This window comes from Penicillium atrosanguineum (assembly GCF_028827265.1).
Source record: "Penicillium atrosanguineum strain IBT 20685 chromosome Unknown utg000005l_segment0_segment0, whole genome shotgun sequence".
Classification (NCBI taxonomy): domain Eukaryota; kingdom Fungi; phylum Ascomycota; class Eurotiomycetes; order Eurotiales; family Aspergillaceae; genus Penicillium; species Penicillium atrosanguineum.
In genome coordinates, this window is record NW_026623137.1 from 914,580 (window position 1) to 930,775 (window position 16,196).

The window sequence follows — 16,196 nt, forward strand, 5'->3', positions numbered from 1 at the left end:
GTTATTTCCAGATCCTTGGGGGGAATTGGAGCGTACCGGGATGGAACTGGGATCCCGGTGCATTGACAGCTCACAGCCCATGAAAGCCCACTGCTAGACAATGAGCATGGAAGAGCTGAAAACGGCGACCGTCGAAGGCTTCGATGGAATGGCCCACTGCGGGTCCGAAGTATGGCCGATCTGCAGGTATGCCCTTCTACGAAAGTACCCTGAAAAGCCGAATGGCCGATCTGCAATGGCCAACAATGTGCTCGGGATATGGTAGATCTCTGTGTAAGCTCGATCTGAAATCCAGCGTCTCGGCTCCGGACGCGAGTCCATGCAGGGCTGGATCGGACTAAAAAATGCCTGAAAGGTAGTCAACTGACCGAGAGGCCTCCACAACCCCGGACGGGGTTTTTATTTTTCTTTGGGGGCGGGTCTAGAGCGGATCTTGGTGGCTACCGCCCCGGCAGTAGGTCCGGGATTTCCTATTTGGGCAGTGCCTTGATTGTATCCCGGCACACCGCCATCGTGAGATTCGTGTCTTTTGGGGGGGGGGTACTTGCTCGAGCGCGGCGCTCCTTGGGGTGGAGAATAGACTGAGACTAATTGAAGCTGGAAAATTGGAATTGAACAACCTGGACGAGTGTCGGGACGAATAATCAGACTTGGAGAGCAAAGATTGATCTTTTTGGGCCCAGAGCATCGAACGAACACGAACCCCCAGACCCAGCGCCCAGAGAATAAGCTTCTGCCACAGTTCCGGCTTAGGAATTGCCACAGCGACCCACACTACCTTTCATTCTACGGCACGCTCGATCCTTGAGCCCCTGCTTAGGCCGCGACCATTCTTTGGATGATCGATCTCAAACGCCCTGGAAGCACGGCGTTCTCTTCAATGGTCACCTGGTACAGTTCGTGAGGGCTTGCAGATAAGGCTGTTTCATTTTATTTGGTGCCAATGCAAGGCCACGTCTATACTGAGCAGCAGTGCAGTGTCCGCATGACTATCCTGCAGCGGATGCAAAGTCAACTCCCCAGCTCCAGGTTATTTGTTTCCCCGATAAACGCCTGATCCGCTAGATTCCGATTCCAATTCCAATTCCAATTCCAATTCCAAATCTGATTCCGTAGCAATCATAACGCATATCGAAAGAAGAAATGTTCATTTCTAAGCTATTCCAAGGCCAAGCCTGTGATCGCCGCGCCTCGCAGACTGCCGAAGTCCAGCTTCATGAGGAGTCGGTCCACTCCCGCTGGTTGGCGCGGAACGTAGTGGCGGAAGCTAGGGCCCGGGCTCGGCCCATTCCCCAATTGTCCCGTTGTGGCAGTCCCGACGGTCTCTCCTCCCGATCGACTGTCGTCAATTTCTCGGAGGCTCGTGACGAGATCCTTCATACCGCTCTGCACGTTGTCGCTCGTGGCTCGTAGTTCCTGCCAAACTTCGTGCTCTTCTTGTGCGTAGTCGACTAGAGCATCTACCACGCCTTCATCCGTTTCGAGATCCATGTTACGTTGAATTGTCTCGAGGCGAATGGTAAGCGCTACAAACCGATCCACACACGTCAGAAGGGCCCGCAGTGCGGATGTGAATGGCACTTCCGTCAGGAACAAAGACTTCACAAGACTTGATAGGTGGCGACGGTGGGCTACGGTCAAAGCTTCTGGATCATGCCGCACCATTGTCGGACCCGACTGTGAGGACGGCCGACTCGAAGTTCGGTCCGGTGTGGCCTCTCGAGAGTGCCATGGCGGCTTGGCTGAAGAAGCGGTCCCTGGTCGAGACCCAGAGACTGATGTGGATTCGGGACTTCCTTGAATCCACTCACGTAGGTGCTGCCAGGACTCATGGACGACTTCTCCTTGGAAGAACGTGCCGATCTCCGAGAGAACAAAGAGACAAGCACTGCCGGTTGCCCAAACTGGTCGCATATGGCGGATCCGAGCGTTGTCCCTCGCCCGGCTCTCTCTAAGCTTATTTTGACCGAACGCACTATTACTCCGTGGCGGCCCCCATGGCGAAGGGTGGTTTCTTCGCAGGGAGGTTCGTTTCCATAAATCCCCGAGGCGGATCTGGGCTCGTCGGATTCCTAGTAAGTATGAATGAATCTTAGAGTAGATGACGATGTCCGAACTGGACAGGAACAGGTCGAGTGGAGCGCGGACTTGAATGGTCAGGCTCGTGGGTGTGGGAAATAGCAGATCTTCGAAAGAGATCGTAGATATCTCCGGCAACACACCTGCTCCTTGCGACGGGGTCGCTGAACGGCCACTTTTTCGCTCGCTGATCGACAATCGAAGGAGTTCTCGAGCCAGCTCGAGCTCTTCGTCGGCAGGGTCTTCCTCTTTTTGTAGGGAGAAAAGCTCTGCCCATGCCTGGGCCAATGCAGTCATTACGTCTCCCTCTTTGACGAGGTAATTTTCCAGAGCCCCAGGTACTTGTCCGCGAGCTCCTCTTCGCCGACTTTCATCCATGCGAGAATCTGCATGTGCGACCAGCGCCACGGCAAATTCGCCTCGTCCTAGCAGCAGGAAATTGTGGAGGAGTTCGAGCATCTCAAGGATCTTAGGAAGTGGAAGCAGCTTAGATAATGTTGACTGGGACAGCGAAAGTCGAATCCAGTCCACCGCCGTAGAGAGCTTGGAGGCTGAGATGGGTGATTTCAAGCCTGCCAATTGCTCAATGTGCTCCTGATACAGGGTCACCGGCGCCGTCGAAATGCCAGAGGATGTTTTCCTTTTTGCGCGAATGTGATTTAGGGACTTCCCGATGAAAAGAATAGACCCTGCTGTTTGTACAGAGACGAACTTCGGCCGTAGGTCAGGTTGTATACTGAACTGGCTGTCGTCATCCTCGGTATCGTCCTGGTGAATGAAGAAGTCCTCCTTCCCATACATGGGCAAGTTTCCATACAGCAGCCACATTGACAGCTGTTTCATCCATGCCGTTTCAGCTGCCGTAACCAGTTGTACCGCCATCTCCTTGATGTCTAGATACCCCGTTTGAGTTTGGGCCCGCAGATGGTCGATCAGACCTGCCCCAGAACACCCGCCGGAGCGCACCGCGGTTGACCTCTCTGGCACAATGAACTTGACAATTTCCCATAGCCACTCCATGCGCCGTGTCCAAGGTGCGAATTCCCCAACGAGTGTTGATAACGGAACGATACCGTAGCCGCCCACATATTCGCTGTCTTCGGCTAAAATTGCCTTTTCCACTTCAAGGATCTTCTTCTGGAATTCACCCAGGTGCGCCGTAGCGATTGTCGTGGAGACAGAGCGGCAAATCACGGAACCATGGGCGGACGATATCTGGGAGGTGTAGGATCGTAACTGCGCATGAATTTGACTTAGATGGGCGACTGATCCGAGGAGTGCTTTTTCCGGAGGAGAGAGAAGGGCGAGGTCATCTTGCGCGAGAGCGTCCTTCCCTTGTGGACTGAAGAGCGGGGACGGTTGGCCGGAGAGGGAGAGGAGGATTTCGTGAAGCATCCTGACCGATTCTCTCTGAACTGCGCATTAGCTAAAATTTATGATGGCGCGATATTGTATTTGTAATGCACTTACCTGGAGAGGCGACTGTTATCCTTTTCTGGGTTGGTCCGCTGCCAATATAACAAGCCGCGTCCAAGAAGCTCGAAACGACACATGTGAGAAGCTGCGTGGTGAAGGTTTTGAGTCTTAAGGTAAGAGTTGAAAAGAGTAATAGTGACCTTGAGGGCCAAGGGACATGCTCCCCGATCTCAGTGATAGCTCACAGCGCAAACACTTTGTACGGAGCTTCAATCGCGGGGCGACGCGCCGAGATTAGTCATCGACAGCTTGTCCCTCTTACGTCGACGATCCCGCTTCTCGACTGTTCCTCTCCCTTGCCTCTATCTTTACATTCACCTCCCTGTTGTACAGCCTTTATATCCTCGCTGCGTCGTTGTTGGATTCTCCTGCTCGTATTGCTTCTCGAGTTTGATACCTGGTACGCTGGGCTTTGCAACTTGTTTTACTCCAGCACTGTTGAAGGTCTTGCTCGTGGGGCAAGACTTTCACTCTCCTACCATCATTCCTTCCGACCTTACTGTTCGAGAAGCGGCTAAGCCGGAAAAGCGCAGAGCGTCTGAAGACGAAACCGCAGCTCGACCCCCGAAGAAGATTATGACTGTATGTCTCCAACTCGGAGATACCGCATTGTTACTAACACAAGACATTTAGGACGTCACGATGGAAGTCGACAACCGACAGGCGACTGTGGAGGCGATCAAGCATGGCGAGATCGATGAGTCGCTGTACAGCAGACAACTGTGAGGTTTCCCTAGTGATATAGTGATTTTGATAACGAGTGGGGACTAATGACGTCTAGGTATGTGCTCGGCCACGAAGCTATGAAGCGCATGGGCTCTTCAAACGTTCTCGTGGTGGGTTTGAAGGGTCTGGGTGTTGAAATTGGTAAGTGTACACCTTTTTGCGGGGTATCTTCCGAACGTTTAATAATCCCTCGCAGCCAAGAACATTGCTCTCGCCGGTGTCAAGTCCCTTACCCTCCACGACTCCGCTCCCGTTGCTATCTCCGATCTTTCCTCCCAATTCTTCCTCCGCCCCGAAGATGTCGGCAAGCCCCGCGCCGAAGTTACTGCCCCTCGAGTCGCTGAACTCAACTCTTATGTCCCGGTGACAATCCACGAGGGCGGAAGCCTTGTGGCTGACCTAGACCAGCTTAAGCGCTACCAGGCGATCGTCCTCACTCAGACTCCCTTGAAGGAGCAATTGGTGATCGCGGATTTCTGCCACCAGAATGGCATTTACTTGACCATTACAGATACTTACGGTCTTTTCGGATATTTATTCAACGATTTTGGCAAAAACTTTGTTGTCGGTGATTACAGTGGCGAAGAAGCCGTTGGCGGTATCGTTGCCGATATTTCTGAGGATGGCTTGGTGTCTGCGCTGGACGAAACCCGTCACGGGCTGGAAGATGGAGATTATGTGACTTTCCTTGAAGTCAAGGGTATGGAAGGCTTGAATTCTAGCGACCCTCGCAAGGTTACTGTCAAAGGCCCCTACACTTTCAGCATCGGTGATGTTTCCGGCCTCGGATCTTATGAGGGTGGCGGCCTCTTCACACAGGTGAAGATGCCCAAGATCGTTGACTTCCAGCCCTTGTCGGAGCAGATTAAGAACCCAGAGCACCTGATTTCGGACTTTGCCAAGTTCGACCGTCCTCAACAGTTACACATTGGTGTTCAGGCTCTGCACAAGTTCGCGGAGACCCACGATCGCCAGATGCCTCGTCCGCACAATGACAGTGACGCTCAGGAAGTCCTGAAGATTGCCACCGAGCTTGCTGCGGCGGGAGAGGAGAAGGTTGAGCTAGATCAGAAGGTTATCAAGGAGCTTAGTTACCAGGCTCGTGGTGATCTTAACCCCTTGGCTGCCTTCTTCGGAGGTATCGCTGCGCAGGAAATCCTGAAGGCCGTTTCTGGAAAGTTCAGCCCCGTTAAGCAGTGGATGTACTTTGACTCCTTGGAGTCCCTTCCTTCTTCAACTGCTCGTTCCGAGGAGAGCTGCAAGCCTATTGGCAGCCGCTATGATGGTCAGATCGCGGTCTTTGGTAAGGAGTATCAGGAGAAGCTCTCCAACGTTCGGCAGTTCTTGGTCGGTGCCGGTGCTATTGGATGCGAGACTCTGAAAAACTGGGCCATGATGGGTCTGGGCACTGGTCCCAGGGGTAAGATCTATGTTACCGACATGGATCAGATCGAGAAAAGCAACCTGAACCGTCAGTTCCTTTTCCGCTCCAAAGATGTTGGTCGCCTTAAGAGTGAATGTGCTTCTGCTGCGGTCCAAGTCATGAACCCTGAGCTCAACGATCACATTGTGACTCTCCGTGACCGTGTCGGAAACGATACTGAGCACATCTTCAACGAGGAGTTCTGGAACGGACTGGACGGAGTGACCAATGCTCTGGATAACGTCGATGCCCGTACCTACGTGGACCGCCGCTGCGTCTTCTTCCGCAAGCCCCTCCTTGAAAGTGGCACTCTCGGAACCAAGGGTAACACTCAGGTCATCCTCCCCTTTATTACCGAGTCCTACTCCAGCTCTCAGGATCCTCCGGAGAAGTCTTTCCCCATGTGTACCCTGAAGAGTTTCCCCAACCGCATCGAGCATACCATTGCCTGGGCTCGCGATCTCTTCCAGTCCTTCTTTGTTGGCCCGCCTGAGTCCGTCAACATGTATCTCTCGCAGGCCGACTACATTGACCAGACACTCAAGCAAGCGGGTAACGAGAAGCAGACTTTGGAGCATCTTCGTGACTTCTTGGTGACTGACAAGCCCCTGACTTTCGATGACTGTATTGTCTGGGCCCGACAGCAGTTCGAGTCCCAGTACAACAATGCGATCCAGCAGCTTTTGTACAACTTCCCCAAGGACTCCAAGACCTCTACTGGTCAGCCATTCTGGTCCGGTCCCAAGCGTGCCCCGACCCCTCTGAAGTTTGACAGCTCGAACCCTACTCACATTGGTTTTGTGATTGCTGGTGCCAACCTGCACGCTTTCAACTACGGCATTAAGAACCCCGGTGCGGACAAGAGCTATTACAGCAAGGTTGTTGATGATATGATCATTCCCGAATTCACACCGAGCTCCGGTGTTAAGATTCAGGCCAATGAGAATGACCCTGACCCCAACGCTCAGCCTGCCGGAGGCTCTAACGACAACGATGAAATTCAGAAGCTGGTAGAGACTCTGCCGTCATCCAAGTCCCTTGCCGGTTTCCGTCTTCAGCCCGTCGAGTTTGAGAAGGATGACGATACCAACCACCATATCGACTTTATAACCGCGGCCAGCAACCTCCGTGCTGATAACTACGATATTCCCCAGGCTGATCGTCACAAGACCAAGTTTATTGCTGGAAAGATTATCCCCGCCATCGCCACCGCCACTGCCCTAATCACCGGTCTGGTGGCTCTGGAGCTGTTCAAGGTTGTGGATGGCAAGGACGACATCGAGCAGTACAAGAACGGATTTATCAACCTTGCACTTCCATTCTTTGGCTTCAGTGAGCCTATCGCTAGCCCCAAGGGCAAGTACCAGGGCAAGTCGGGTGAGGTCACAATTGACCAACTGTGGGACCGCTTCGAGCTGCCGGACATCACCCTCCGAGAGTTCATTCAAGACTTTGCCGACAAGGGCTTGGATATCACTATGGTTAGCTCTGGCGTGAGCTTGTTGTGGGCCAGTTTCTATCCTCCCAGCAAAGTGAAGGACCGCCTTCCTCTGACGTGAGTTTCCAATTATCCAATCGGTCTATAGATAAAGCATCCTACTAACGCAATTCACAGAATGAGCAAGCTTGTTGAACACGTCAGCAAGAAGCCGATCCCTGATCACCAAAAGAATGTCATTTTCGAGGTCACCGCTGAGGATCAAACCGAGGAAGATGTTGAGGTGCCGTACGTGATGGTCAAGCTTTCGAAATAGAGAGTATTCTAGACCTCGAAAAGCCCAGAGCCTTATGGCGTAGATTTACGATTATCATCCACGAAGCAGTCTAGATTCCAATCTCCAATCAATTTGCTATCCTAGTCTTACCTGAGCATTAGAAGATTCCGAGTGAACTCAGGGTCGGCCGTAGATTCGCAATCCAAGAATTTCGTTAGGAATGCTTTGTCAAAGCTGACCGAAGTGGGGCAGCTCCAGGTGAGTAAGCCACTCGTCAGTGAACGTCATCCCCGCATCGCCCTCGTATTCCTCTTTTTTCTAGAACCATTATATCTCGGCGTAAGCTATAAGAACAGCTCATCTGCTGATGTTCTGTTGCCTTCTTCGCTCGTCAGCGTTGCTCCGTCAATCACGCCCGCTTCTTCGCACAGGATTCTTAACTTACCAACCGTGCTTTTCCGCATCACCACGAACTATGGCTGTAGGAGATTTACCCCTCACCACCCAATTGACCTCATTCTAATGGTCTCGCAGACTGGAAATAAAGATAAGATCACCGACTGGGTCAATCCCAATGATAAGTCGGGCGAGTTCAAGCGGCAGCAGTCTGCGTTTCGCAATTTCATCTCTCGCGAGCCTGGCGCGCAGTTCCCCCCCGAGAAAGGCCGCTATCATCTCTACGTCTCCTATGCTTGTCCATGGGGTGGGTCAATCGCCTATGATTGAATTTGGTGGCATGTCCTAATCTTTCATAGCTCATCGTACCCTGATCACCCGCAAGCTCAAGGGCCTGGAGGACATCATCTCCTTCTCCTCGGTGCACTGGCATCTCGCTGAGAACGGTACCTAGCCATCCTCAATCTATCAGTGAAAACCATCTTATTAACTCCACTCAGGATGGCGCTTTGCGACTGCAGATGAGAAACTCCCAGGAGAAAACACCATCCCGGACCCTCTGCACCCAGACTTCACCCACCTGCGCGACATTTACTTCTCTAATGACCCGGACTACACCGGCCGCTTCACAGTCCCAGTCCTCTTTGACAAAAAGACGAACCTAATCGTCAGCAACGAGGTAATATTCGAACCCCAACCCCCCAAAAGCCCCCCCCCAAAATCCTAACAACCACCCAGAGCGCTGAAATCATCCGCATGCTCTACTACGAATTCGACAACCTTCTGCCCGCCGGATTCAAATCCATCGACCTGTACCCCCAGAACCTACGCACCCAAATTGACACCTCCAACGAATGGATCTACAACGACGTAAACAATGGCGTCTACAAATCTGGCTTCGCCACAACGCAAGAAGCCTATGAAAAAGCCGTGACAACACTCTTCGGCTCCCTCGACAGAATCGAAACTCACCTATCCAAGCAATCGTCGCCCTACTTCTTTGGCGACAGCATCACTGAGGCCGACATCCGTCTGTTCACAACGATCATCCGCTTCGATCCTGTCTACGTCCAGCACTTTAAGTGTAACCTGAAGGATATCCGCTCTGGGTACCCGGCTATCCATAAGTGGGTTAAGGAGCTTTATTGGGGTTCTCCGGCGTTTGGGGAGACGACGGACTTTGAGCATATTAAGAAGCATTATACGAAGAGTCATAAGCAGATCAATGTGTTTGGGATTACGCCTTTGGGACCGGTGCCGGATATTTTGCCTAAGGATGAGGAGGTTCGGGCTGCTCAGGCTTGAGAAGCTTTGAGGGGCTGGGGTTCTTTTTGAATTGAATGGATTTTACGTGCTATGTTTATATCTTCGGAAAGTGAAAGATAATCAAAGCAATGAACTGAATTGGATATTATGGTCTGATTCTTCTCTAGCTTTCTAGCAATTGAGATGGATATCCAAAGGAAATATAGTCAATATTCACAAGAAAGCGAAAAACCCTGCATGAAAAACATCATGCTTTGACTCCTTGCCATGCGATGGTTTGGGTTACCCCTGTCTCTAGCAAGGACTTCTTTGGAAATAGTCTCATTCGAGATGAAAGGACAAATGAGAAGTGGTTGAGAGGGACAGAGGGTAAATGCAAGGAAAAAATGACCTCGGAGTGAGGTCGAGATGAAAGCAAAGTGATGAGAGAGACCATGCACACACATGGTATGAATGGAATGTATGATAGTCATTCTGGGTATCTCGTTGAAAACTGGCTGTATTACATGGTGGGTATGAGTGAGAGGTGGTTTGGTACAGGTGGCGATCACTTCAGCCCCAGCATGCGCTTCGTGTTCTCGTAGACCACGTAGCTTATAGAGACAGCTGGGGCAACCTTGAGGAGGTTGGGCGTCAGGCCCTTGTATAGACCGCGGGGGCCCTCGGTCGCGAGGGTTTTACGCAGGACGTCACCGATGCTGTCGTAGGTAGCCGGGTGGAGAGCGGTACCTTGGGCTTGGAGGCGGGTGCGGAGGACGTTAAGCGGGTAGACGACCGAAGCACTGAGTCCACCGCTGAGGGCTCCAATTGCTCCTGTCAGAAAGTTGCCGAGGTTGATGTCGTCTTCGTGGCAGTGGCTGAGACGAGCCTGGCGAGCGAGAAGGGCGCGTTTCAGGTATTCAAAGGTGGTGAGGTCGATAGCTGCATAAGGGAACATACCAACCAGACCAAGAGGTAGGCCGCGGAAAAAGCCGAACAGTCCATTATGGTTCCATACTTTGGCTGCAGTTGCGGCGATCAGCTTGTTGCCTCTCAGGCCACCTCCAACGGTCGAACATTGCATGCGGCTATAGAATGACGTTAGTGTTTTTTTCTCTTTTGGATCACTTGAGCGGTCTACTCACAACTTGAGGGTGTCGAGGGGATAAACGAAGCATTGGGCCACCATTCCGCCGATACCACCAGACAAGAACTGAGATGTGGGCAGGAGTCGCTTGGGGTCGTTGTGCCCCTCAAGTCGGGCAAAGAATTGCTTTGCAGATTCATATGCACCGAACTTGATCGCCGACTCTGGCATAACCTTGACCACATTTAACCCATTGCCTGTTAGAAATTTAGTTGTGTGTTTTTAGGTAGCTATATCGGATATTAGGCTCACCGGCAAACAAGCTGCGAAGGCCACCGGCTCGCCAGAGCTCTTGGAAGGCGATAACGAGTGTTCGCGACGCGTTGGCAGTTGCAGCGATAGGGGCCCCTTCCTTCGCGGCGATGACGGCGACGTTCTGGACGCCTGTCTGGGCGATAAGATAGACCTTCAAACGATCGAGGGGGCAGTAGCTGTCCTCGAAATGACACCTGCGGTACCGCCTGCGATGAAGTAGCCTAGTTGCGGGGTGTTCTCGGTCAACTTCCGTTCATAATTGCGGATTGACATCCACATCGCGACGTTTTTGGGGATGGCCAGGTTTTCCAACTCGAGCTCACTGTCTACCGGGACAAGGTCTTCGCCGGAAGTAGTGGAGGTCGAGCTGGATTGAGCGTGTGCGGAAGGAAGAAGTGAAGAGATGATGTGGAGGGAAAAGATATTGTACAAGATGGCCGAAACGGCCGAGGGAAGACGAATAAGAAAATTGAGGTCTGTACCTAAACCCTGCAGGTCATTGATGTGGACATCTCCTTCCGGGTTTAAGTTGCCCGTGGCCGTGTAATACGAGAGAACTGCGTGAAGATCCGACGGTGATCGAAGGGGCATAAAGAGTAAAAAGTCCCTAGAAATTGCATCACGTCAGTTTCAGTTCTCCAGGTTCATTCACTTGATCTTGGGCCAGCGTGACTCGTACCTCCATTCCGTATAGGTGATTACTCCGTCACTGTTTTTGTCGACCTCGGCGAAAAACTCGTCCAGCCTCGCATTCGACACCGTAACTCCAGATTGAGAAAAGGCGGACCGCAGTTCAGCTTTGTCGATTTCTCCGTTGTGGTTACGGTCGATGCTCTGGAACATCTGCCAGAGCCCGGACTCGGTTTGGTTGATAAACGTTCGGAACTCTGGGGGAAGCTGTCAGAGGGGGAGGGATCCAAGGGGGTCCCAACAGGACCGAGATAGCTCCTGATCTTACCGGCATAGTCTATCTGGCCATCGTGATTGGTATCGACCTCGACTAGAATGCTGCGCAGCAAGTCATCCGCGTTTTTCAAAGCTGAGACCGCGTCAGTCGGGAGCATTCGGCACGGGACCGGGGTCAGACTCACGGTGATCGATCTTCTTGAGGCCCTTCTTCAAGCCGGACAGATCGACGTGGCCCTCCTTTCGCGTGTCCAAGGTTTCCCAGAGTCGCGCGACTCTTTCATCACGCTCATCGTTCGACTCGGGCGCCATGATCGGGATCGGAGGGAAAATTGTTATCGAGAACCCGGCATCATTCAAGGGGGGCGTGTATTCTTGGGTCGCTATAAACACGGGGATCACTCGGAGATTCAGATAGTCGTTCGGGTGAAAGCTCAAGGAGCCGGCGCATATAGGGTGGGGAGGGAATGATTAATCGGCGCCCGATCATTGCTTCAAACGCTTGACGCCATCACCGCCCGGCACGGGACCAGGGCTCTGCCCTACTAAACCTGTTTGGGCTATCAACGTCAACGTCCCAGCGACATCGGGTTTACAGCTACAGCAACAAAGACAGCTACTGCTCTTCATGGCAGCCAATTATTGGGCGTCGACGCAGCGTCGACACTGGCTGTTCTCCCGAGAGTCGCTGGCCGATGTTCGGGAGCGACTCTGGGAGAAAGATAAGGTCACCCATTCACAGTTTCCGCTGCCAGATCAGCGACTGCTGAATATATACTTCAATCAGCGTAAGACTCCTCCTCTACAAGAGATCACCACTTGCTTATCGCTCTCTAGAACTCATCAAATTGGGCAAGCGCATGACCACCCGCCAACAAGCCATTGCCACGGCCCAAGTATATCTCAAGCGTTTTTATACAAAGAACGAGATCCGCCAGACAAATCCCTATCTGGTCCTCACAACGGCCTTCTACCTGGCCTGCAAAATGGAAGAATGCCCCCAACACATCCGTTTCGTGGTGGGCGAAGCACGCGGGCTCTGGCCCGGTACGGTCCCATCTGACATCTATCCCGAACACCGACTAACACTAACCCCCCGGCAGAATTCATAACGCCTGACGTCGCCAAACTGGGCGAATGCGAATTCGCCCTGATCTCCGAAATGCACTCACAACTAATCGTGCACCACCCCTACCGCACGCTCTCTGAGCTCCAAACCGAGCTCGCTCTATCCTCGGACGAGGTAGCTCTCGCCTGGTCCGTAATCAACGACCACTACTTAACTGATCTCCCCCTCCTCCACCCTCCGCACGTAATCGCCATCATGGCCATCATCGTCGCAGTGGTATTTAAACCCTCTCCGCCAGGTGCATATCTCGGTTCTGCGCAGTCCGCACTAGCGGGTACCATGCGCGAAGGCCAAGGCATGAACATGCTTGCTGCATTGTCAGATAAGCCTGGATCGGGGCCTCCGAAGATTCAGAAGCTGGTTGCGTGGCTGGCGGAGAGTGAGGTGGATATCAAGGCCGTTATCGAGTGTACGCAGGAACTGCTTTCGTTGTATGAGGTTTGGGAGCAGTATAGTGAGAAGCACTGCAAGGAGTTGATCGGTCGCATGGTTAAGAGCAAGAACTTGGATAAGTGATGCTTTGTGCATGCATGCTTTCTTAAGGTTATTTTGTGATGCAAGGCGTTTTGCGTGAGGGCTGGAGTTTTAGGGTGCTGGGGCATGATGCATTTGGCTTTGTGGATTCCCAAAGGTTTTTTTTTACCTGCGTATGCTTTATGTTTTGACAAAACTTTGTTTTCATGCATACATTCGAATATGAAAAGTATATGACGGCACTATGAAACGAGAGATTCTTTCATAATACAACGAACTTGATGCCAATGGTTCGAGCTTTTGATGGTATATTCTGGTCAATCAAAAGCATGAACATTCGATATGTAGAATATCGGGTATCTAGGAACCGATTCAACGGCGGTTAGAGCGTATAGATCAATCCCAAATGCCCGTATACTGCACAGGATGCATATTTGGGACCTGTGGTAGTGTAACACGCAGCACAGCATCGGCAGTCCCGTCCAAGGCGCACGGACCAACTCGTGTCGGGCCATGCATGAAGGACTACACATATGGCAGGAATAGGAAGCACCTCCGGATTACGGAGTAGGGGATTATAGATTACACATCAAGTACCTCAAACCGGGCTGGTTCTGAAACCACGAGCGAGAACCTCCAAACAAAACACGGCCGGTTCCCAACCAGACCGGGGGAGAGCAGATCGTGGTGACCAGTCCCCCTTGCGCGGAGTCTGGGGCAAAGCACCCCCTCGCTGGGGGCCGTCCGATCGTCAGATCTGAAGGTGCGCATGGTCATGCAAGCTCGCATGGAGACCTGTCAACTGCATGGTTCAAGCTTCGAGGCACCTGCTCGAGGCCCACGTACCACCGACTCACATACTACAGAACTACCGGCTACAGGCTCGAGGGGTCATAAATTTAGAATTCGGAGGGAGGCCAGTTCGCCCTGAAGGAGCGGTGAAGCAACAAAGCGCCGAGGACGGAGAGTACGGATGTACGGAGAACCGTGTGGGTGAGTGGTTCAGGGGGGCAAGTTTCCGGCATTCCAGGTCCGGACATCCCTATCAGACACTCAGGAGGTACATGGTACTGGACGGTAGGTACAGAGTACCTTTGGGCAGGAGGCGTATGGGCAATCGCCACATGTAGTGGGACTATGTGCTGGGTAGCATGAGTCACTGTTCCGCATCGCGTAATGATGGGCCTAGGTCCGATCTAAGGCCAATCCGGGAAGGATTGGGGAATTTGGAGAGGGGAGAAGGAGATCGCAGATCAGAGCAGCCACAGCCGACGAATGTTCCTGTCCTTAGCCCTGCACACTGCCTGCAATCCTGCGCTATGTTTCTTTGGGGGTTTGGCTTTTAATTTAGTTTTTTTTTGGGGAGGCCGTTTGGTTTTGGGGCCAACTCCCCCCAAGTCAACCTCAACCACCCAGAAGAGTTCCTATTCCGGGAGTAGTAGTGGCTGGAGAAGTGAAGTGTCATGGATATAGGTGGGAACGCAGGTGTAACAATCCGCATTGTACAGTCTTTAGTCCTGGAGCCCTACAGGGAAAACAGTAAAAACAGTTGAATGCGGACCTGGGTAATCAGGCCACAATACCATACAATACAATACCAGACTTGTTCAAGGCCCAAGGTCGATCTCGTCACTCCTTGACCTAAAACGGTTAGGGTCCATTTGGTCGACGACGTCACGCAGCCAGTGAAGTGATCGGAACAGGCGCCGGCATTCCTTGTGGATCCCCCAGCTAGTTCAATTATTGGTGACTGAGATCCGCCTTTGCCACCGGCGCTGGAGCGTGACCTCGCTAGCGCCCACCATCCTTTGCAGGAGTCTGACAGTACAGTAACGCTGGCCTGCACCAACAATCAACGGAATGGCCAGTGGCAAGGACTAGCGTGACAATACGTAACAATACCACACCACCTGAGCCCCAAAACACCCCTCTTTTTCCCTCTTCTTTCCTTCCCACAACCTTCTCTATTCTCATCGTCAATTCTGTCTATCAACCTTCATCATTTCTTTTCTATTCTAATCTCTCGGGCTGGTTCTCTTTTACTCCCGTCATCATGTCCGCCTTTTTGTACACCCATCACCACCACCAACAACAACAACAACACCCTCACCACGGCATGCCGTCAAATAATCATCACGGACGCACTCGCCGCGGTCCCAAGATGGCTCAGCACAACGCTCAGCGCCAGTTCCGAGGAGTCAAGAGTATGCGAGAACTGGCCGAAGCCCCTGCGGTGACGGCTTTCCGGGCGAGATTCGAAGCCGGTCGCTCTTTCGACCTCGATGATGACCTGGAGTTCTGCCCCAACCTCCTGACCGATGAAGATGTATGTTGTGATCGGCGACACTGATCGCTCTTCCCAGGCTCATTTTTTTTCACCCTCCGACCAATTTCCCCCTGGGAGATCGTCCGGGGCAAATCAAGGAGCCATCTTCCCGGAACATCTTTGTTAACCAAGTTGCAGCTGCACTCGATCCACTCCGCTTCGTCTGACCGGTCCTCGCTCTCCAGCGGGTCGCCCGACACCTCGCCGTTGCAGCACCAGATTCAGCCCGTTCAGCAGGTCACTCCGTCCATCTCCCTTTCTCCCGCCCAGACCAACTCCTACGTCCACGGTATTGCCGCCAACCACAACCACGTCGCCTACCAGCAACAGCCTCAGGCCAACCGGACTCGGAAAGTCATCCCCATCGTCAACCCCAGCACAGGGATGCCCATGACCAGCCCGCCTTCGTCGATTTCGCCGGCGATGATGCAGACTGCTCAGCGTCGATGGTGAGTAGCTTTCGGGTTCACCAAGGGGCGCTAGCCGTCCTCCTCCGCCCTAGCAGCGGCATGTTCTTGCACGTCACCTGAGTCTTTTCTGCATCATCCGGGGCCCCTTAAATCGCAGGTCTTAATTCTTTTGCATTTTCTCCGGCAACGATCATCATCCACATTGGGACAAAAACATCACGAAACGGCGAATCCAAAAAATCTCTCAAAAAATCAAAAAAATCTCGACTAAAAATCCGGCATCTGTACATATTCACACTCTTCGCCGATTTTTTCCATTTTTTACGACCAACTTCGCCATACATCTAGATTCATTACGATGCTTCCAGTTTGTTGCGAGCGACGGCGCGATTTGATTCCTTTGCATCACTTTTTCCAACGATACCTGTGTCTCTCGGGGAGGGACGATTCTTTCTTGGCCCTTTGTTTCTATCGGTTGGGGTCGCCGAT

The 16,196-nt window shown here is 52.4% G+C and overlaps 5 protein-coding genes across 5 annotated transcripts; 3 read left to right on the top strand and 2 right to left on the bottom strand.

The window, feature by feature from the left end:
• Window positions 1-1,158: 1,158 nt before the first annotated feature.
• Window positions 1,159-3,474, bottom strand: N7443_006590 (uncharacterized protein; the record flags this gene model as incomplete). The annotated part of the gene is made up of 1 exon (XM_056886646.1): window positions 1,159-3,474. The coding sequence occupies one exon, from the start codon at window positions 3,472-3,474 to the stop codon at window positions 1,159-1,161; it is 2,316 nt and encodes a 771-aa protein (XP_056740295.1).
• Window positions 3,475-4,131: 657 nt separating this feature from the next.
• On the top strand, window positions 4,132-9,120 carry ubaA (E1 ubiquitin-activating protein ubaA; the record flags this gene model as incomplete). Its single annotated transcript, XM_056886647.1, has 9 exons — window positions 4,132-4,137; window positions 4,189-4,277; window positions 4,337-4,422; window positions 4,478-7,259; window positions 7,320-7,430; window positions 7,776-8,122; window positions 8,175-8,261; window positions 8,316-8,494; window positions 8,554-9,120. 9 exons carry the CDS (start codon window positions 4,132-4,134, stop codon window positions 9,118-9,120), a joined length of 4,254 nt encoding a protein of 1,417 aa, XP_056740296.1.
• Window positions 9,121-9,628: 508 nt separating this feature from the next.
• Window positions 9,629-11,680, bottom strand: N7443_006592 (calcium-binding mitochondrial carrier protein; the record flags this gene model as incomplete). The annotated part of the gene is made up of 7 exons (XM_056886648.1): window positions 9,629-10,148; window positions 10,206-10,404; window positions 10,460-10,591; window positions 10,657-11,069; window positions 11,142-11,349; window positions 11,421-11,501; window positions 11,554-11,680. 7 exons carry the CDS (start codon window positions 11,678-11,680, stop codon window positions 9,629-9,631), a joined length of 1,680 nt encoding a protein of 559 aa, XP_056740297.1.
• A 271-nt stretch (window positions 11,681-11,951) lies between these two features.
• On the top strand, window positions 11,952-13,013 carry ssn8 (cyclin-dependent protein serine/threonine kinase regulator SSN8; the record flags this gene model as incomplete). Its single annotated transcript, XM_056886649.1, has 2 exons — window positions 11,952-12,420; window positions 12,472-13,013. Coding segments are annotated over 2 exons (1,011 nt in total), but the record flags the coding sequence as incomplete, so codon positions are not given.
• A 2,011-nt stretch (window positions 13,014-15,024) lies between these two features.
• Window positions 15,025-15,750, top strand: N7443_006594 (DUF4452 domain-containing protein; the record flags this gene model as incomplete). The annotated part of the gene is made up of 2 exons (XM_056886650.1): window positions 15,025-15,297; window positions 15,436-15,750. The coding sequence occupies 2 exons, from the start codon at window positions 15,025-15,027 to the stop codon at window positions 15,748-15,750; spliced, it is 588 nt and encodes a 195-aa protein (XP_056740299.1).
• Between the last annotated feature and the right edge of the window lie 446 nt (window positions 15,751-16,196).